The sequence below is a fragment of the Phaethon aethereus genome, assembly GCF_964289735.1.
Source record: "Phaethon aethereus genome assembly, chromosome: 15".
NCBI classification, from domain to species: domain Eukaryota; kingdom Metazoa; phylum Chordata; class Aves; order Phaethontiformes; family Phaethontidae; genus Phaethon; species Phaethon aethereus.
In genome coordinates, this window is record NC_138591.1 from 18,167,946 (window position 1) to 18,189,736 (window position 21,791).

A 21,791-nucleotide genomic window follows, 5' to 3' on the forward strand; every position below is an offset into this window, starting at 1 on the left:
AGAATTGCCACAGAATCTGTGTTTTCCATAGCCAGGCAGGACATTGTATTATCCCCTCTGGAAGGCTGCTCCTCCAGCAGCCACCAGCACAGGTTCAGCAGGAATGCAAAGGGCTGAGTGCCATCTACTGGGCTGCTTTTCCAGCTCCTTCCAGCCGCACCAGATTCCCTGACATCTTGCAAGTGCAGGCAGCCCTGCTCTTCTTAGACTGCTGCCTCCGGCACAATCACCAGGTAAGATGACACAGCAAAAAATACTTCAGTCGTAGGCTAGGTGTGAGTCCTTACAAAAGACCCTGGCAAGTCGTGAAGGGGCTCTGAACTGAGCAGCGATGTGACTGATGAGAAGGGACTGCTCCAGCTGCACAGCAGTCCAGGCACCAGCCCAGCTCAAAGCAGGGACCTGCAAACCAGAGTAGTTCCACAAGAGGCACCTCTGCATGTGGCCTGGACCACTGTGGGTGTCCACAATGAAAACACTTAGTGAATATTAGACAGTGACCACTATAATGCTGGTTATATGCCAACTGGCAAACAGAGTAAAAGGGAAGCAGCAGCTCAGGTTCTCTAGATTTTCAGATGCTGGAACGCTGTGCCCCACCCTACTGCGGCTATCTGAGCATTACAAATCACGTTTTATTGCCTGCTACATGCTCCGCATATAGGAGCGCAGTGTCACGACTGAGGAGGTCAAGTATCTAAAGCTAGCCGGAGAGACAGACCTTGGAAGAAAAGCCAAAAGCAGTGTCCCAGAAGCCCTGAAGGGGCTTCACAAAACCTCCAAGTTTGCAGGTGCTATAAAATAAAATTAAAAAACCCCACACCTGAAATTTAGTTGGACAAACAAGCAGAGTAAAGAAAGTTAGTAGAAAAGATTTATTGCTTAAAACTGTGTCTGGTTATGTGAATGGCAAGTAGGAGGTTCCCACCAGATCAGTCTGCCAGCTCATCTCTCACCAGGACAGGGAATCGCTTGCCTCCTTCACAGAGCTGCGTGTAAATCGCCCGATACAGCTGAGCTGCAGTCGCCTCTGGGTAGAGCCTGGACTCCAGGACAGGCAGGAGTTCTGCCATCATGACCTGGGCAAAAGCAAAGGAGACATGTCACCAGAGCCAGCATGCACTCCCAGGATTCCATGAAGTGAAGCGGCTGCATAACAAGTGAAATCTAACCAGAGCAATATGACTGACTGCTAATTGATAGACAGATGTTTTCTTTTGTCATGTTTAACAAAGGCAGAGTTGTTCATCCTCTCGCTCATGAGGTACACCAGCAGCCACCCAGCATTCCTAAAGCAGTGACATTTCCTCTGTGCAAAGATGGCCCAGCACTGGGCTGAGATCAGCACTGTGCGAGAAGCTGAAGCTGACGTTGGTTCAGCTCTGCAACCACACAGTGAAGTGCTTATTCACCCAATAAGTTCAACCCTTCACTTATGACTGTTCTGTCACCTCCCAGTTGGGTCACTAATCCAAGACAGACAGGCAAGCAGCCAACTCCATCCAGCCTAAGCAGAACAAAGCTGCACGCCTCCCCAGCAGCACAGGCTACAGGGGATGCTAAAGCTGTCCAACGTTCCCCAGCCTGGCCTCTGGTTTATTAAGCCTAGCTTGTGATCTCAGCCCATGCTCTCAAACAACTCAGTGGCCTGTCACAGCGTAATTAACAGCACAAAACTCTGGGATTATGACTGTGACTGACAACGCAGGCACAGGTGAGCTGACAGTCAAAGGACAGAAGTTAGCCTTTAGTGCCCCATTCTTAAATTATTGCTCAGAAATTCCGCCTGGGATTTTTTTTTTTTCAGTTGGCATCAGCTAATGAAGTCTGAGCAGTCTGCACATTAAAAACTCACACAGCCTACTGTACACATTGCCTTCCCTGGAGAAGAGTGGACAATCAACTGCATGCGTCGGTCACCTCCCTCAAAGCATTTTTCAGCAGTGGAAACAAAGGAAGATCTAAACAGAATAGAGTACAGGGCATCTGCAGGGAGTTCCCTTCCCTTTTCTCCATAAATCTCTGCACAGGGACAGGGAAACAGGACACAGTTACTAATCTCTGGGAAGAGTAAAGAGCTGCAAACATGAAAGCTACCCAAGAAGAGAGCTGGCACATGAAAGAGCGCTACACTGCTCCACTTCCTAAGAGGAAGCCCCTTCTCTTCCACCTGCCTAGTCTGCTCCTGATGCATAAGAATAGAAGAAACAGGCCTTCACCATCAAAGACAGGCTAAGAGCTACCAGGACTTTCTACGATTCTCAGCACTCCTCCATGGAAAAGCAATGGACAGGCTTGACCTGGAAACAGGTACATCCTTTGCCAGGGTATTTATCTTGCACCAAGTTCGTTCACTTCACCCGTCTCAAGAATTTCACCTATCTTCCACGCTGTGCACAGAGCTGCTTCAGATACTCACAGCTCACCCAGCACAAAGCACCTATTTAGATACAAGTGCAGAGGAAATTGAGTCACTCAACAAAGCATCAGGCAGCAGGCTTTGGTCCCCACTTCATTTTGGGCAGATAAAAGTCGAAAACCTCACAACCCATAATTCAGGATTATAGCACTAAAGTCCCACTTGAAGACAGGCAGCAATCTATCTTCAGCCAGTGGGAGGAGTGCTGCCAGTTATGAATAACTCTTCCCTGGCTTACAAAAAATGGCTTTTCCAAAGCCTCTATCATTCAGGTCAACAGCAAAGGTTAGGTCAAAGGAGTAAATGTGATTTCACAGATCCTCTCTGCCCTTTGCTGCTGTTGGTTGAAAAGAAGGAATGATCCCCGTGCAGCAAGCACTCTGCTCTGGCTGGTGGAGAGACTGACCTCCTATCGTGTTCTTGCAGGCAGTCTCAGAATAATAAAGTTAAGATTAGCAGCACAGTGGTTTGAGATTTAAAAGGAAAGGAACAGACAGCGGAGCAGGTCACTAGCTGGAGGTCACACAGGAGAGAATGATAGAGCAGGTGCCTTAATGGGACTGCAAAGGGCTGCCAAAAGGGGTCTGCAGGCATTACCAACATCCTCCACTGCCAAAAACTTTCAGGAGTAGCTAAAAAAAGAAAAAATCTTATCAGGAGAGGGACAGACATTTAAAGGTCTCTGTGCTGGCCTTAACACGAAAGTACGTCCATTCATCTACAAAATAAGCAAGGCACTGATGGGCTTTGGACATAAGGCATAAACAAACGCCACTGCGAGTGCTTGCTGTGCTGCTGCTCCCCCATCAAGACCCCATATGCCAGCTGTTGCCCCACAGCTGCCCTTTTCTTGCCCTACCCCAGGAGCACTAACACCTTTAAAGGCTCACCTTTTGTAAGGCAATTTCTTGGTGCAGCATTGACACTTGCAGCTTCAAGGCAAACAGGTCTCTCAGCTCCTGGAAACTGGAGTAACAAAGGAGAGGCACAGCCAGCACGCCTGCACTGTCACACATCTGTCCCCAGGGAGGAACACAGGCTGGAGAGCAGCTTCCTACGTCCCCAGTGCACTCTGGGCGCAGCCTCATCTGGGACTCCATGGCTGCCAGGGTGAAAGAATTGGCAGGAGGCAGAACTATACAAGTTAAATCTGTACTTGCAGAATTTGTTATCTACTTACTGTCTGAAATGCCCAGCTAATGTCATTGTATTAGTCAGGGTAAGCTCCTCACACATGGCACAGTCAGGACATCTTAGGCCATGGCATGCAGCCTTCCCCATCTCTCAAGAGCTCCCTCACCAGGCCTCCTGAATTGCAGCAGTTAAAACTCCCAAGCCTCTCCTGAGCGCAGATGGGTGGCAGACAGATACCACGGCTTTGTTTGCCACCAGGTAATTTCACATGCTACATTACCATTAAGGATAACCAGGAGAAAAATTATGTTGGTCCACAGTGTTCTGCGCACAGATGGTAAACTACTGTTCAAGCACAGCTGGCCACATTCATACCCGACTACAAAAACAGGGACTGGCTCACCTGCTCGCAGAAGCTGCAGCTTATGCAGGCACTGGGAAACTGTGGTTTGCAAACCCTCCAAGGTTAGAAGGCTTTCATACTCTCTTTGCAGAGTGGGATGATCTAGACGAGAAGCAGAGGAAAACCAGCAGGTATGAGCGTACTGAAACCTTCCCCCAAAATACCAGTTTCTAGAAATGGCCTTGGGTTCACCAGCCCTCATTTTAGGCAGAGAATGCTCCTGTCACTCACATCCAACACATGCCAAGAACACAAGACACATGGAACTGGAGCCCACCAAAATCATTCTTATTCCACCTTCTATCCCCTCCACTTCTTTTTCCTCCTTACCTGCAGGCTCAGCTTCCACATACTGGCTCAGAAGGCAGGGGACATCCTGGAGGACCTTTAATTCCTCCTCTATCTCCGCAGGACTGAAGGTTGGCATGGGTGAACAGAACTCAAACAGCAGCAGCTTAAGGAAGGTTTCACACCAGCAGCTCTGTGTGCTGCCCCGAGCCCTGGGCCAGGCCAGCTGGAATCAGGGGCAGAGGCAGAGGGCGAGCAGCCCATGAAGTGGCACCGCAGGGGGAAGAGGAGGACAGCACAGCTGTGTACAGCATGTTTGCCTTGTGGCCTTGTTTGTCTGGATCAAAAGTTTCATGACTGCTTAAGAGCTGCGCTATGAAAAAAAAAAACAAACCCAAACACTTCCTAGAGACCCAGCCTGAACTCCTGTTATTGGAGGCATAAGTCTCTCCAGATGGGAGCATGCTGCAGAGCAAATGCACCCGGTGACTGCTGTACCGCACCACGTGCACGTGGAAGGGGACGGTGAGCTGAGAAAGGATACAGTTGTCTGGATCCTCTCTATAAAACGGTTCCTCGCAGCTGCTGCATCTGCACTTGTTTGGCAGAGACGACATCTCTCCCATGCCCTGAAAATTCAAAAGGGGCAGGAGGTGGAGGGGTTACGCTCCGCTGTACCAGCTGTGACACACCGATATGACCTATCAGCACTTCAAATACAAGCATCTTCCTCACCCCTCATTTTCACAGGTTATTTTCTAGCCATTCCCCCCTCATTTTTGACAGCTGGTATCAGATCAACAAGGACACCCTGCAGAAAGCATCAGATGCTGAAAAACACCTATGTTATTGCTCTCAATTTGTTTTGACAGAAAGTATTTACAGCCAGCAGAAGAGAGACAACACATTTCTATAAGCAGAACATGAACTTGCAGCACATGAGTAATTCTGCTGCATCGCCCTACCTATGCTTTTATCAAACAAACAAAACTTCCCTTCCTTTCTTGAGGTGCAAGTGTCACTTCCATTTCTATACATTTACTCTGTTAGTAAATGTGTACAAAAAGGAGTTACTAGGGTACAACAGACAGGACAAATTCTCACCCTAGCTTTTGGCACAGAGATTTCTTCACACGTCAAACTTCCTGAGGACTCTCCCTTTAATGTTTTCTTGTGTGGTGGGGGGGGGTTTTGTTTGTTTTTGGTTTTTTTTGAAAGGACAAAGTGGTGTGTTTGGTAAGAAGCATGACAGCAGTGCATCCAGTGACACCAGGGACACAAAATAGAGGTTTAGGGACAGTAACATGAGCTAGCTAGCCAGGACCTTGTATCAGAGTCCAGTTTTTAAAGGAACACGTTACACAAATAATAGCACTACCAGAGGGGTGCATTCCACTTATGGAGTTCAACATCCACACTGATGCACAGTGCCCATAATATCCTTTAAGTAAAGGACTGCTTCAAAGAGCCAGCTCATACCAGCCATTCTCCCAAAACCTGCCGCAATAAGTGAGAGCCATCAGGAGGAAGCTTAAAATAGTTATGCAGTGCATGACGGCCTAACCTAAGTGTGCACGTGGCTTCTCTCCATCCAAATGGATCTTTTAAATCACAGTAGAAAGTGCAGTTTTCAGAAATTAGTTACGCAAAGAAATAGCAAAGTTAATGGAACAAAAAAGAACAGAAGTTACCAGGCAAGATGCATTCTCTCTCTAAGGGATCCTCAGAGCAAATGTTATTTTCAGTCTGTCACAGAGTTAAAAGTAATAGTGAAGAGTGTAAAATCACACCAGAGTGATTAGGATTCTGAAAGGCTCAATTTACAAGTGAAAATTAAGAGAATCAAGTCTCTACAACTCCCTGAAGGGCAACTGACAAATTGGTATCTGATAAATGACAGTTCCCAAGAAGAGGGGGAATTCTTGAGGGTAGAACAAGGAGCTATAGCTAGATTTAAGGTTCGGTTTAAGCTTAATATCTGGACAAACCACATCATGAAAAGTCTGCTGAACCGTAGCAAGATTTTTGCAAAGGAAGTGGTGGGAAACGCTTCCAGAGGGCTGGAGAATGGACTAGAGCCCTGCGTTCACCAGAAACTCAGCCACCTGCGCCATCGGTGTAGTAACTTTGTAATCGGCTCTAAGAGAGTTCTTCATCAGGAATCGGCCTCCAATGCACACAGCCGCAGTGCTTCCAGCTAGAGAGGCGTCCCAGCAGAGGGGTTCAGGTCAGCAACCAGGTGGGAAACTGATTGCACCCACCCCACACGGTTTCCTGCCTTCAACAAGTATACGGTATCAGCAGAGACTTCTGCAGCACTGTTAAACCCATGATCAAAGCATGCCAGTACCTTTACAATTTGGGGATTAACACAGATTAGCACTCTGAAAACAAAAGTAACACTAGTGGCTAGAATAAGATGAAAACATATCCTCAGCAAGAGCCTTCCAGAGACATGCTGTACTGGATGATGACTCCTGCTCCAAGTTCAGGCCCCACGCACTGCTGGGTCAGTGCCTTCCCGTGACCCCCAAACCAGCCCTGCCTCCCCGATCTGACCCCTCCTCACAGCCCTTAAGCAGAGAGTCGCTCTGGACTGATCAGACTGGGCCTACCTGTGGTTCCTGGAATAGGCTTTTCTGTAGGGAAGGGGGAGCTTCAGCTGGCATCTACAAAACAAGAGAAGCATCAATCCTGACTGCCAGAGAGCAGCAGAGCCTTGTCTTCACATAGAGAAAATGACATTTTGCCTAAATTTGTAATTAATTCAGCTGTAGTGGAAAATGTCGACGACTATGCAGATTGAATCCACCACTGTCTTCAGCCTGTCCTCAAGGAAGGAGGATCAGTCTGCTCATTCATTTCCACAGGCATCACTGAGCTGGCTTGGGAGAGCTGCCACATCCTACTACCAGCCATCCAAGGTTCATCCAAGGCGAGAAGCTGGGAGCAAAGCCCTGACAAGGCAGAGTACAGACATAGAAACAACATCTTCAAGAAAGTCTATCGCTAGAGGATATGAGCGCAAACCTCCCTATCTTGCCGTAACCTCCCATACCATGCCTGAGCATGACGAGGCAGCTTTGCTTAGCACCATATCACACACAAAGAAATGGGAAAGGGACATTTCAGCTTCTGCTGGGAATATGTGCCTTAGCCCCGAAGCAGAATAAACCCTAACTTGTTATTGCAAAAGCATGTGGGTTGGCAGTTATAGCTAGCCCCATGCAAGCTATGAACATAAGACCAAGGTTGGGATTTTAAGTAAATAAACATTTGAATCCAGATTCCTGTTCCCTCAGCAACTGCCTGTGTCCGTTCCAACACCACATGAACAGCGACCATATCCTCCCTGCACAAACACAAGAGTTGGGATGTGGCAGCTGAGAACTATTTCTCAACATTTTCCAGGTACAGGCATGTATCAGATCCAAACCTCACTGTTTTTTTAAAGCAAAGACTACACAGAAAAGAATATAGCAAGTATTTAAACAAGTATTTAAAAAAAAAATTTAAACCAATTAAATTTAAAAATGGTCTGAATGCAAAGCCAATCTTCTAAGTATTATTTTGCCATTTTCCACAGAGGATCACAGTAACATCCACTTCATAATTCTTCCTACACCAAACAGCTGAAACAACTGTGTTCTAGTCAATGCTGATTTTGTGTAGTTACAGGCAGTATCTTACAGGTTAAAGGGAATAGCATTAAAACCAGATGCCATCTCTCCAAACAGCAGTGGGCATGTGAGAGATAGAGCGAGAATTCATGCATTATGTATTATCATGGTGTAAAATCAATCAGTCAATAAGCTATAATAGAAAGTGGACTCAGAGGCAAGTATCAAGAAAGCTCTACAGAGACAGCTTTCCAAAACAGTCACAGGGGGCCATGAAATTAAGACTTTCAAAGTCCCAACCATCCAAGAGTAAGCCCTTAAAATGAAAACACTTACTCAATAACAACAAAGGCTTTTAAGCTGTAAAGGATCCTTCCTCTTGAGGAGGACCTGAGGAGCAGTGAAACCCAGCTGGGCTCTACAGAGCAGTAGAAGAGACCAGGCTTTGCAGATGTGCTAGTCAGTATCAAGCAGAACAAGACAGAGATGCCCACTCTCAGCACTTACCCCTTTTCCTGAAGGGTGGCTGTCTGAGGTGAGGTGCTCCTTCCCAATGCACCCTTAGTTGTAGGGTCCTCCTTTCTGATGGACTCTCCCAGGAAACCACAACTTTTCTTCTCTGCATCAAAGAGCTGCCTGCCAGTAGCTACTAAGTTCTTTCCCCCAGCTGAATCCCCTATGGGAAAGCTTTGCGGCTCGTTCAGGGCAGATCTGGACAAGCCAGGTGTCTTTTGGGGTTCAGCTGCAGCACAGGCCTCTCGGTCCTTGGCACTGGCTGCTGTCCTACGATTCCTTCCTTGTTTGCAAACCACCCCTTTTGAGGAGCTCTTCTCAGCTGTCCTGAGACCTTGAGAAACACATCTGGCTGGGGCTTTCCTTTGCGGTTTTTTCACATCTGGGTCAGTCCTATACGGGGCTCTCAGCTTGTATGGAGAGGGCTTCTTCAAAGAGGCAGGATTTTTGCTTACAGTTCTCACTTTTGTGGTCACAGGAACATCCTCAACAGATGCAGGCACTTGCTGCTCTTGAACATTCTTGGGAGCAGGTCCCTCATCTCCAGATTTCTCTCCTGCAGCTCCCTGGGTCTCTAGTGGAGTTTTCAAGATGCTTTTCCTGACTTTCAGTGCCTTCTCTAAGGCCTTGTTCAGCAGCTCCAGCTCCTCCAGCTCCTTGGGCGAAGGCCTGTTCTCTGCAAGAGAAAACATATCTGAAGGTCCAAACCCGTATCTTCCCCGTTTGTCTCTATACTAACTAGCTCTTCCAGGTGCCACAGAAGGAAACCAAACCCACTGAATGATGCAGCAGGTATTTTAGCCACAATCCCACAGCAACTACAAAGAGGATGCAGGTACGCTCACCAAAAGCCCTGAATACCCAGGATGGATGGGAGTTACAGGAGGAGATAGTTCTCCCAAGTCAGCCTCCCCTTCACCAACAAGTGACAACCACCATGTCTCGGTTGGGCCCGCAGACACTTCATCGCTGGCCTTGGGTACCATGGCACAACTCCATGATAACACCAAGGAAGTCAATGCCAGAAAACAAGTAGAGGAGGGCTTCAAGTCGATGCAGAGCATCGCAAGGACTTCTGACACAGAAGCTGGCTCAACCCCGCTCAGGCCCAGGGTCTGCGCGACCTCAGGAGACACCAGGCCGAGAAGGAAGCGCTTACCATGTCCATTGCTGGAGCCGGCCTCTGGCTGCGGCTGCTCATCTTCCTCACTGCCCCTGGGGGGAAGAAACACAGCGCCAAGCGCCAGCATTGCTGGGCACCGACGGGTTCGGCTTTCCCCACGGCCCGTGGGGCCCCCGACACGGCTGCAGGGTCACAAGCGCCCGCTCTGCCGGCACCAGACACCCCGGACCCGCCTGCCGAGGTGGCCCCAGCTCCACCGCCCCCCTCCCGGCCCAGGTTCGGGGCAGGGACGCCCGGGGGAGCCCGCGGGGCGCGGGACGGATCCGGCCCGGGACCGCACTCACCAGCGCCGCAGGAGGGCCCGGCTCCGCGCCGCCCGCTGCTCCAGCTCCCGCCGCCGCTCCGCGCCTTCGCCCAGCGCCTTCGCCAGCGCCGCCACCAACCTGCAAGGCCCAACACCGTCAGCGGCCCGCCGGAGCCCGCCGGCCCGCCCGCCCGCGCGCCTCCGTCCCGCTCTCACCGCCGGCCGCCGCCGCCCGCGGGCAACATGGGTCGCTCTGGGCCGGCTCGGTCCCGCCCGCTGCAGCGGGCCGGTCTGCGCGCCGCCACGGCAAAACCCGCTAGCACCCGTGCCGGCAGCCGCGCTCCTTATCACCCTGCCAGGACCTGCGGGGCGGGCGTGTCCCCGCGCGGCTGAGCGGGAGGGCTCTGAGGAGACGGGCGGGAGCGGCCCGGGGGCGCGCGGCCGGGGACGCTCTGAGGAGACGGGCGGGAGCGGCCCCGGTGAGCCGCGGCGAAGCCGCGCTCCGCCCGCAGCCCCGAGCTGTGGGGGTTTCTGTGCCTGCCCAGGGCTGGTGGCCGAGTGCCAGGGATCCCCGGGCCCCGCTTTTTAGACCCGGGGAAGCCGTTTTTCCCTCGTGTGGGCTCAGCGCTGCCCTCTCCTCCGCGGCAGCGCCTCTCTGAAGGGAGCCGGCCGGCCTCGGGGGGGCTGAAAAAGCCCTCGCGGAGCAGACCCGTCCCAGAAGCTTCTTGTACCCGCCGTCTCCTGAGGGTCTCATAAGGGAGATTCTGTTTCTCTCGGCCTTCGCTGTGGCTGGCCGCTGAGGCGGAGGCACCCGAGAACACGCAGTGCCCGTCGCTGTGGGAGCTGGAGCCCCTGGGACCCGCTGCACAAGGCCCACGGAGGCTGGAGAGTAAAGTTCTGCCATCACAGGGGCTGTGCTGCAGCCTGCGCCATCTCCTACCCGCGGACAGGCCCTCGTGGGGTCCCCAGGCATGCTGGGCCAGCACAGGGGAGCAGAAGGGCCGGCAGTCCAGCACCCCAATAGAGACATTGCACTCTGCACAGTGTGCCTGCTGCCTGTAGTCTGCATCAGCATCGAGACAAACTTGTGGGTTTTTTTTGATGGAGACAGTAATTTGCTTAGTTCTGCACCTGTGGAAGCTGCCGAGTTGCTAACGCGGTCTCTGTTGGTAGCTGAGTGCTGCTGGGATCCCGTCAGAACACAGCTATTGCTGGGGCGCACTGTGGAGTGCAGTTCTCCAAAAGTGCCCATAGCTGGCACTCAGCAGTGCCTGTTCAGCTGAGGAGCAGAAATCTTTGCCCAGCAGAATAAAAAATAACTAAAATTTAGAAAGCAGGAAAGAAATGGTACTTTGCCTTTGAGGGCTGAATCGTCAGGTTGAGATGTTCATGATTTCTCTGCAGCTATGTGACCACAGACTTTTCTAGAGAGAAAAAGATAAGAATCTCATGACTTGTGGAGACGGGACTTTAAAACCCCATATAAAACATTACAAATGTATCAACCAAGTCATGGAATTGATCACACAGCCCATTGTGGGCTTCCACAGTCACCATCACAACCTACTTCCAGGTGTAAAGTGCACATTTGGCATGTGCGAAGAATGATTTTTCTTTCTACAGACTTTCCAACAGAAACTGAAAATTAGGTTGTCCCCTTCCTGGTGCATATCTCGCAAATAAGTGTGAGTTCACTGTCAAAACACTGTTAACGATTCTGCTTTTGCGGTGTGAGCCAAGACAGAGCCCAGCCTGCTCTCCCGTGCTTAAGTGGACTCAGCAGGGCTGACAGGAATATCAAACACTCAGAAATCAGCAAAGGCAACAGCTGTAACACTGTGAGCCCCTGCAGGGAGCACAGCAGTGGGACAAGAAGGGCTCGCTTTCGGACAGCTGCTCTTCTAAGTTGACTGCCTTTTCCTTCTGCAAGGCTCCCACTGGATTTGCTTGTTGGACAAATAGGGGCTTGACTCAGAATATCTGGATTTGCTATAATTTGTGTTTTGGAGCAAACAACAAGCAGTCCCTAAGATGTTTTTGCCTGAATAGATTACTTCATCTCGACTCAAAGCGTGTGAAGCTTCTCGTGTTTCCCTTCTTTTGGCAGAATTATTGCCGTGGTTTTCTCCTGATAAGGTTTAAAAGTCCATCTCAGGTGGGGCGTCAGAGAGGGGTGCAGCCTTAATGCTTCATGGTCACTCTGCACAGGGTGGTTTGCTGCCGGCTGCGAATGGCCACGGAGATGCAGTTTTACTTTAACTCAGGAGAGGGCCTAGTGCTGCAGTAGCTGCCAGCATCTCCCTGTGCTCTGGAAGAACGCAGCCTGGGCCACGAGAGTGCTACGGATCTCGTTAGGCACCTGAATGCTGTTGACATTTAAACAATTAAGAACAACCAGCAAGGGGATCAGAATCCTGTAATCCAGGAAAGCCACCTGAGGCCTGAAGCCCGCTGGAGCAGCGCTACTGACAGCACTACCTTTTGCATCAAGTCTCTGTGGTTTAGAAGTGCTAAAAAAGTAAGACCCCAAAACCCCAGAAACCCTTTGTATCTGAGATGAGCCAGGCATGCAACCCCTCCTGAACAGAGCTTTGTGCAGGCAGTAAGATTCCTACTAATGGACAAGAAAGCTTTAATGCAGGCATTTTGTCATTAATCTGCACCTCGCTGGGAAGAAGAAGGACAGACGACCATTTGCATGTTGCCTCTGAGTCAAGATCAAGGTTAGGCAAGTCCTGCTGCCACAACAAAATTAGGAGGGGCAGTGTGCCGGGAGGTGGAGAGACTAAGACTGTAACTGCCCCTTCCAACCACAGCAAGCGCTGCACCGGTTAACCATGGCACAAGAGTTGGGGTGAGGTGATAATTAGCAGGTGGATAGCAGAAACTTTCTGACAGAGATAAAACCACTCCGCTGCTGGCGCTTGGGGCTCAAAGCATGCCTACATTTGACATAACAGCCTAGCTGCTGTAAGGGCTTCCTCCTTTCAGTGGACGGCCCCTCTCCTGCGCCAGTCCACACCACTGTGGGCTCCTGCTGCCTCTCCTCCTTGCGACGGGGCACCTGCTGCGTAAATCAGTTCATACCTTCTCTTGTGGGTGGTTGGCTTTCCAGTGGATCGTCTGGCAAACCCAGTGAGGAAAAAATCCAAGTTATTTGTATCTGATTCTTTTTGCTGACAGCAGCTCATTCTAGAAGGGGTAATGCAGCAAAGAGCCATGTTCTGTTCAGGTAGCAATGAGCCCTGACCCAGTACAGACCTGCTCTGGCATAGTTGGCACAGGAGACATTTATGCCAGAGTTTGGATTTGAAGCATCGTTCAGACTCTGTTAGCTTATACTTCATGACAATGCTTGCTGGGAAAATGCTGGGTACCATGACATGGCACACATGCTAAGTAACATTTAAACTGGCACAAATTACTACTTAAAGATTTATTTACAAAAGATATATAGGTTAAAATAGCTGTGCAATGTACAAGTGGCAGCTGCTGGTAGTCACAGCTCTGCCACCAGTTATTTTTGGTACCTGCAGCGATGAAGCATTTTGCATACATGAGATGTAGGGGAAGTTACAGTGTCAGCACTCACTGCTTAGGTTGACAGGTGCCAGGTGATATTCTGCAATACATATTTCTTTTTTACTGAGACCCCAACTGTCAAGTACCTGTAGGCTATTAAAAATAGCTGTCCAGGCACTTGGATCTCTTGCTGGGTGCCTAAAGCTCTTTGAAAACCCTGCCCATAGTCCATCATGGTAGGACTCCCTAGGGTAAAATCCAAATAGGCAGCACACTTTGATGAACACCAAGAAGAGAAAAAGAAGAAGCAGGAGATAAACTTCATCACTAATAAACCTACCCACACTTTCACCATTATATTACATAAGCTATGCTCCTCCTGTGTGCTGCCCATGGAGATCTGCGCTATCTGCTGAGCTGACATAGGAGTAATCCTGCCTGTATATACCGGGGTAATGTCCTATACAAACTCTTCAGATTCTGGGGAGATACCTCAAAGACTGAGGAACTGATTCACACTCTCCTGTGGGGAGCTGATTCACACTCTCCTGTGGATCCCAAACCATTCTTGTCTGAGCCAAGGAAGAAGAAAACCTCTCAGTATTTCCAATGTAAGCCTGAGGGTGTTGCTATGCTGCTGGAAACATGCATAAATAGCCGAAGATCCTTGTTCAGCTCTTGTTGTCATTTCTTTGGAAATGAATCTGTGGGAAATAGAGGTTATAAATAGATTCCCAGACCCTGTATCTTGCTGCAGACAAAATCCCGGCAGAATTCACACGACTATCAGCAAGATGGGGTGGGAAAGGGATGTGACATGTCCTGGAGAGAGGATGTCTTGTGGCATCTGAAGGGTGTCAGTGTGTGGTGGGCACATTGATCTTGCTGGGGCACCCAGTGGGTGCTGTGTCCAGCCAGCCAGTGGGCAGATTCACAAGCTGCAGGTCACAGGCTACATGAGTTTATAAAATCAGGACAAGCATCAGCTTTGTAAAACTGGCTAGATGAAAAATGTTGACAGTAGGGACACTCTTACAGGGAAATACTCTGCTTTCTATCCTCACCTTCTTCCTGAACTGGAGGTTACATTTTATCAGCCCTCATTAAAGCAAAACAGGGAGGACAAAAGTCTTGTATGTGTGAAACCTGAAACAGATGGGGCTACAGTATGTAACCATGCTGGAAAAGAGTACATCTGAGGTGGGAAGATCCAGAAAGAAAAGGGAAGGTCTTTCCACATGTGGTCTCCTGAGGCATGAGTGTCCATACACAAGCGAGGAGTTTGGGTTAGGGGAAAACCCAGTGTGGGGATCCCAGGGCTCTGGCAGCTGGATTTCTCTGCTTTGTGTTACCTTGGGCTGCAGCTCCCTCACTGGGACCACACTCACACGAGCTGGTGGGATGAGCCTTGCTCCAGAGGCTCTGACTTCAGCGCTGGAGCACAAAGCAGGCAGTGGGCAGGGAGGGGAGGATCTGCTGTCCCGCGAGACTTCCCACCAACAGCAGAGGCTGAAGCTCTGGCCCGTGGAGCGGGTGATCTCTGCCCAGGCTGTGCAAATCCGGTACGGCTCTCAAGAGATCCTGTTTGGCCATGTGGGTGGAAGGAAGTGAGGTACTGTGGTTTGGGGGGAAAACAGAGTTTCAGCAACGAGAGCTGTGCTGTGGAGTGAGACTTGGGGATAGGGAAAGCTATGAATCTGGAGATTTGGCCAGGGTGTTTGGAAAACATCTGCAGCAATTCATCACACAGCCCCTGCGAACACCATGTGCAGGAGAGTTCTGCCTCTGGCTGCTGTGTTACTCTGCCAGTGTTTGTTTGTTTTTTTTATGTGCTGCAGCAACAACAGGGTCTTTCCTCCCTTGTTCCGGTAGAAAATGATGCATTTAACACATGCAGGTCCTCATAAAGCAAGGCCAGTAGTTTGTATGCCACATGGGAAGCAGTGGATTAATCCCCCACCTGGGGAGTGAATGCGTTAAAGATCATCACATTAGCACATCTTCAAAATCCTGAACCCAAGCTGAGGTCTTGCTTCACACCAAATGAAAGCAATGCCCCTCGGAGTTGTCAGACAAGGAAAGGGTCTTGTCCAGTTGTTTGTAGAGAGTCCCGGTATCGCTAAGGTATTTACAGGGCTGTTTTGCCCTTGAGGCTTCTCACTAGCTGATTTACAGTCTGGGAAAATGCAGCCAAATGGAAACCTGAAGGGTCCTTCTTTTTTTCTCCCAACCTTCTCACAGCATGGGTTCTTGTGAAAAGGAGGAGATGGAGTTCCTGCGGGACAAAGAGCACCCACCCACAGACCAGGGCTTCTGCTGAGGACTCATACACTGGGGCTCAGGATAGTGTTGGGCAGACTTCTGAAACGCCTGCAGTAATTCATCAGAGTTCTCACAAATGCCATGCTCATCCACACCTCCCCAAACATCATTGCCTCTGGGCTGCTGCACTTCTGATGGCAGGAGAGAGACCCTCCTGCACGAGCACTGCCGCTTGTGAAGGAGAGACTTGCTGTGGCTGGGGTCTGGGAGACTCCCAGCAGACCAGACTCCCTCAAAGTGAACCGTTTCTTCACCCAGTGCCTCTTTCTGTGCTGAAAAGCCTTAAACAATCCTGCTAGATAGCGCTGCTGTGGGATTTGCATGACCACTTGATGCTCTGAGTGCTTGCACACTAGCAGTTAATTCCCTGGGAAGTGTGGCTCCCGGGGATGGGGGGTGAACTCTGGGCCCATTGCCACTCGAGGCTGCAGATGCCAAAGGTTGCACGGGTTAAAAGGAAAAAAAAGAAGGTATTAGCAAAACTCATGGGAAAAAAGACCAATAGGAATTAAATGCAAAGATCTGGTGGGTACATAGCCTACGCTAGCGATTGCGTTCGGATGTGACCCCAAGCCTCTGACACCAGTGAGCTCAGGCTCTGGCTGATGCTGAGTTTGAGTCTGAGCCCCATGGAGGATGGAGAGGAGCAAGGGCCAAAGACTAATCTTTTTCTCTCAGAGTTGCTGGTAAAGTGTACAACAAATTTATTTTCTCTTCTGCCATTATTATACTCATGGATAAAGGCTAAAATGCTGCTGACTCTTTGCTTATTACAGGAAGTTTGAACATGGGGCATATGTACCCTTGGAGAGGCAAGGCTTCCCAGTCAAACACGTTTATGTTTATTCCCAAATGTCTTCCTTCCAGTTGAAGAAAGGAGCACCAAACCTTCAACTTCGACAGGGCCTATCTTTTCCCATCTCAGGATATTTTTGGCCAGGACAGTGAGTGCTGTTTTTCCTTACTTGCTTGGGAAGTGCCTGTGCAGTGGGGTGGAGGAGAGCACAGGCGGGCTCAGCCTGGCCACCCCACTGCCTCTGCCAGCTCTGCGGTCATCATGCTGTGGAGCAACTAAGGAAACAGCTTACTGTGGCCCCATGCCTCCTCTCTGCCCAGAATCAGCAACTGGTCAAACTGGGAGCTGTTGCAGCAGCTCTCTGCGGCTATGGCCCAGGCACCGGGCTGACTGCTGAAGGTGGCAATGCCTGCTGTGCAGTGGGTAGGGCCTGGTGTGACCGTGCATGCTCTTAGCTGGGGTGGTCCATGCTCCTATAGCACAGAAGATTAAAACTGATGAAAGCCCAAAGGTTTGGAAAACAATGTGATACCAGGTACAAAGAGACCTGGCACTAACTGTAGAAAGAAATCTGCTTCAGCACTTACTGAAATGGAACATATACCGAGAAAGAAAAACCTCTAGACACCCTTGTATCCATGTAAACAGAGGTCCACACAGCCAGAGTCCACTGGGCTGTTCCGGTAGCAAAGAAAGGACAATAAATCACGGCTTTATGAATTGCTTTTTCTGATTTTCTTTTATTATTTTCCCCATTTTGTTAGGAGCTAAAGGAGAAAAGAAATGCCAGTTCTGAGTCTGTGGTGTGGTGTGTTGTCTGATTCTAGAAGAGGTTGCAGTAATATATTTAGATTTTAATAGAGCATTTAACACTGTGTCTCAAAGTCTTCTGTGCAAAACTGATTAAGACAGGCTATATGTGAAAGCTAATGATAGAAAAGACTGCATCAGGTAGAGGAAGAAGTCTAAGTTTCTACAAACATCACTGCCAGATTAAGATCTGAATTATTAATTCAGCCTAAGATCAGATTAACATCATCTTCATCTTTGCTGCCAGTCTCAGACAAGACCTTTCAGCTCCAGATCATCACATCATCTATTGCAGAGGTCAGAGCATTTGATGAGCTCTATCTCGTTCCCTGTGGGCAGTCATCATGCTCAGAATCTGGCTTGCTGATTGCCTTTATTCAGTTTCATTATCCTCTTCTAGAATTCAAAAATTACTGCAAGTCTCCATGCACTGGAAATCTCCTTTTCATTACTCCTGTACTTGACTTAAGACATGACAGAGTTTTTCAAGGCGCTTTCAGCTAGAAAGAGCTCCACAGTCAGCTGTCATTTTTCATCTCTCTGAGGGTATTCAGCTGAGACCGAGTAAGAATCTTTCATATCAAGCGATTTTGAAATGCTGCAGACGTGCAGACACATGCATATCATCTCTGGAAGAACTTCTGATTTCTACTTGTATCTCACACTCAGTTCCTCGCTCACACATCTGCTAGGCGCGCAACTGTGCATTCACTGGTCATAGCTGTGCTAAAATAACCTTCCACTTCTCATCCTTGTCGGCAAGATCGGCATTATCAGACAGCTCCAGCTCTCAGATTTATTCACAGAAGTTCCCATCTGCTGTTTTTGGATGTCAAAGGAATGTAAATTCCTTTCTTGTATGATCATTTTAATGCTTCATCACTGGAAAAAAAAACATTAGTGATGGGCACCTGGAACATATTGGAAGGGTTGGTGTTTCCATACCATGTCATCTGCCCAAAGCAGTAATTCTCCATCTCTTGAACAGCTTCACACTCCTTTAGTACCTCCACTGAGAGCACCAAGAGACAGAAACTCCAGTCATCAGTAGAGGTAGTTACTAGTTCTTAGCAGGGAGTCATTATCAGTCTGCAGATGAAAAAGTTGCTTCAGTTCTCCTTTGTACTTTGAAGCAAGTACTGATTAAGAGCCATCAGAGGTGCTGCTTGCAATCAGCAGCGATAGCTTTTACAAGTAAACTTTTTAAGATGGGCCAGCCATAGAGACCCCCTTTCATAGCCTTCTAATTTCCCCAGGCAATTTGATCATGCCCAACACTCTGGAAGACCATAGCGACTTTGAACAGTTTTTATTTTGATCATATTAAATCACATACTTCATTCCAGTAGGCATTGCCGGATCTGCATCACACCTGCCTGCGAAAACACAAGGTGAATTCCCTGAGAATTTGGTATTTATTTTTATTAGGGCTGAAGCTAGCCTTGACCTGAATGGGGAAGGGTCTGGTCCAGCTCCCGTGAGGGCAGTGCAAGCATCAGTGCAGAGCTGCTGCATGTGGTGGCTGAGAAGGTCTCCAAGCCCCTGCTGCCCCCCAGTAGATCAGCCTGTACTTTACCACCTCTGTTTCATTTTTTATCTCTACGTTGAGCTCACAAAGTAGTACTGGCCTTACATGTCATGGAGTGGCCATGGCCTCCTCCATTCAAACTCAAAAGCCCCTGATAACGGGCTCATTCTGGCTGTGGTGATGTGGTTTGTCTGGGAAGATGTTTCCCTGACAATTAAATCACCTGGGAAAAGACTGCACTCTCCTGCAAGCTGGACTAGAGTGTGGAAGGACTGGATGAGAGGTAGTAGAAGCTGGGAACCCTCTTTTTATTTTCTCTACGTCAGGTGGTCAGCAGGAGCTGAAGGCAAGAGGGGACCAACCCAGAGCCGTGGTTCTTTTCCCGAGGCAGGAGGACAAATGCGTGGAGTGTTGCATTCGGGTGCCTGTTATTTTCTCCAGAAGCTGCTCTCTCCCTGCTGCGCATGTGAGGTACCAGTGGCCTGTTCAGAATCTCTTTGCACAGCCTGTGACTGGGGTCTGTTTGCTCATTCTAGTCCTCATGGCTGAAGGGTTACGTTTGTCTGAAGAGTTAAACAGGAGGGCTCAAGGTGAAGTGGGACTCCAGAAGGGGGAGATTAAGCATCTGAGTGTTGGAGGGGGTCATAAGTGAACCTGGGGGGGCAAGTAGCTTGAACATAATCTGAGGGTCTGTGGCCTGGCAAGAAATTCAGAGTATCAAGACAAAAGAACTGCCTGGACTTTGTTGTATTCAAGACTTTCAGGGGATTCAGCAGCTCTCATTCCTCTCATTCCTCCTTCCTCTGAGGCAGGAGTCTCCCAAACCATGACCAGGACTTACCCCCGTTCTTGGAGCGGACTCTCCACCTTGCTGCTGTTGACATCAGCCCCCTCCATCCCCACCAGCCATGTGCCAGACCTCTCTGGGAGCGGGGCCAAGGCTGGGCCGTGTCTGCCAGCGTGAGAACCTCAAATGCCCACTGCAGTGGACTGGCTCCATGGAGGGATGGTCCCATAGCCCTCTGAGCTCTTGTGGGGCAGAGCTGTAGCCCTGCCAGCCCACGCACCAGGCTTGGTTGGGCAACGGGTTGCAGGCTGCTGGGCAATGAAGAAAGGTACTTCTCCTGCATGGGACGGAGGGACACTGTGTGGAGTTTACGCTGTATCCATCCTGCAGATCGCGAGATAGCTTAACACTCACAGGCTGTCAGACCTGGCATTTTTTGTCAACCTGAACTTGATTTTTTAGAAATTATTGTTAATTATGCCCTCCAACCAGAAAGCACAGCTCTCTGATCAGTGCTTCATAAAGCAAGTACCACCCATTGTTGCATCTTGCATCAGCTCATTAGGAGTTGCCTTCATCACAAACCGTGCTCGTCAGCTGTAGCTGAAGTGCTGGAGCCGGAAGCCTTCACAGTTAAGAGGAGTAAGGCAAATTTTTGTAGCTAGGTCTCAAACCATAGACCCCCAGTTTATACGAAGGAGGCCTTGTAATGAAGGTGCAATCACTGCTGAGCAGAAGACAAGGCCTAGCAGCTGTCCCAGCAGCGAAGTAGGTCTATCAAAAAGGGTGATTTTTTTTGTCATTGTCTCCTCTGCAACTGCAGGCAGGGATCGATGGTACCTGTGTTTGAAGCATGATGAACAGGAGTGCACGTGCACCAAGTCTCTTGGAGCTGTACTGCCAGGGCAGGATTTGGCCTCGCGGGTGAAAAATGTCATTGTTGAAGTTAGCGTTGTTAGCCTTGTTCACACGCTGTCCAGTGATTTAACGCGTAGCTGGTGTCTCAACCCTGAAAAAGCAACACACTCCGGAAGTCCATGAGGCTGCCCTGCCATCACGGAATGATTGCTCTTCATGAGCGTATAGAGAACTGGAAAGTGAGAGACTTTCAGCATTATTTATAGCTCATTTTTCTGGTAACCCACTGTTCCACAGCTGATTTAGAGCTGCCTGAAGAGAGGTTAAGAGCCCCTTTGTTTAACTGTGTGGAGAAGGGATCTAAAATACGAATAGTGCAATGGGAGAGAAGGATGCTCATGACACTGCAACATGCCTTTGCAGCAGCCTTTGCTCCCTACTATGGCAGAGCAGCCAATGGCAACACTTGATGCAACAAAACCATCACTGCTAGAAATCAATTAAGCCTAAAACTAGGTGTTCCCTAGTTTCCTTCTTCTTGTCCTGAGACCTCTGCACCTCTTGGCTTTCAGGACATCCAAGTTTTGGACCTCCATACTGTTCCCTCGGTACCTGGGAAATACTACAGTGTATTTCCATACCAGTGTAAAGTATTTCAGACCCCCTGCACTTTACACGCCATGACTATTAACTGCGTAAGCGCTGCGTGAGTCCGGACCTGCGCTTCGTGCTGCATTTGCAGGCTCGGGTTTAGCCTCTTGCAGAGTAGTTGCTTGGCTCAAGCCCTCATGAGGAGCCGCTTCAGCCCCACAAGCCCTCTCTTGGCTCTGATGCTTTGCATCAAGGGTGCTCTCGATTGAGAAGGGACAGTGTTTTCCCTTCCTTATTCAGAGCATGGCTCGAGTGTTTTGGCTTGGGAGCCCAGCTCATACCACAGTTCCTCTGCCAGACATGGGCCTAGTGTGAGTTTTTTTCTGTTTAATGATACAAAGAAAAATGTATTTGCCTTTCTCAGCAGACATTTTCACTGCACTATCTCCTTCTTATTCATAAAGTATATTTTTCCCCCTACTGAATCATATGGTTTACTTTGTGTTTTGCCAAATGTGAAGCTTGAGGATGGTGCTGTTTTGGAGACAGACTCATGAGGCCTTGCTATTCCCAGCCCCAAGGTTAATGCTAATGCAGGGTTTCACTGGACGTTTATCCCCGAGTGCTTCTGGGCGCGTTTATCTCCGAGTGCTTCTGGGCAGCTCAGCTGGCAAATCACAGAAGCTTTAACATCCAAATCACCAAGCAAAGCCTGATGTTAGGGGCATTGCTAATGAAAGGCAGTTGCATAAACCCCTCGGGCTGGCAGCAGA

General features: G+C 49.3%; 1 protein-coding gene across 1 annotated transcript; it reads right to left on the reverse strand.

The window, feature by feature from the left end:
- Positions 1-932: 932 nt before the first annotated feature.
- On the reverse strand, positions 933-10,049 carry TEDC2 (tubulin epsilon and delta complex 2; the record flags this gene model as incomplete). The annotated part of the gene is made up of 11 exons (XM_082006799.1): positions 933-1,079; positions 3,310-3,521; positions 3,957-4,058; positions 4,287-4,395; positions 4,789-4,873; positions 6,506-6,628; positions 6,860-6,913; positions 8,372-9,053; positions 9,537-9,592; positions 9,845-9,943; positions 10,021-10,049. The coding sequence occupies 11 exons, from the start codon at positions 10,047-10,049 to the stop codon at positions 933-935; spliced, it is 1,698 nt and encodes a 565-aa protein (XP_081862925.1).
- Between the last annotated feature and the right edge of the window lie 11,742 nt (positions 10,050-21,791).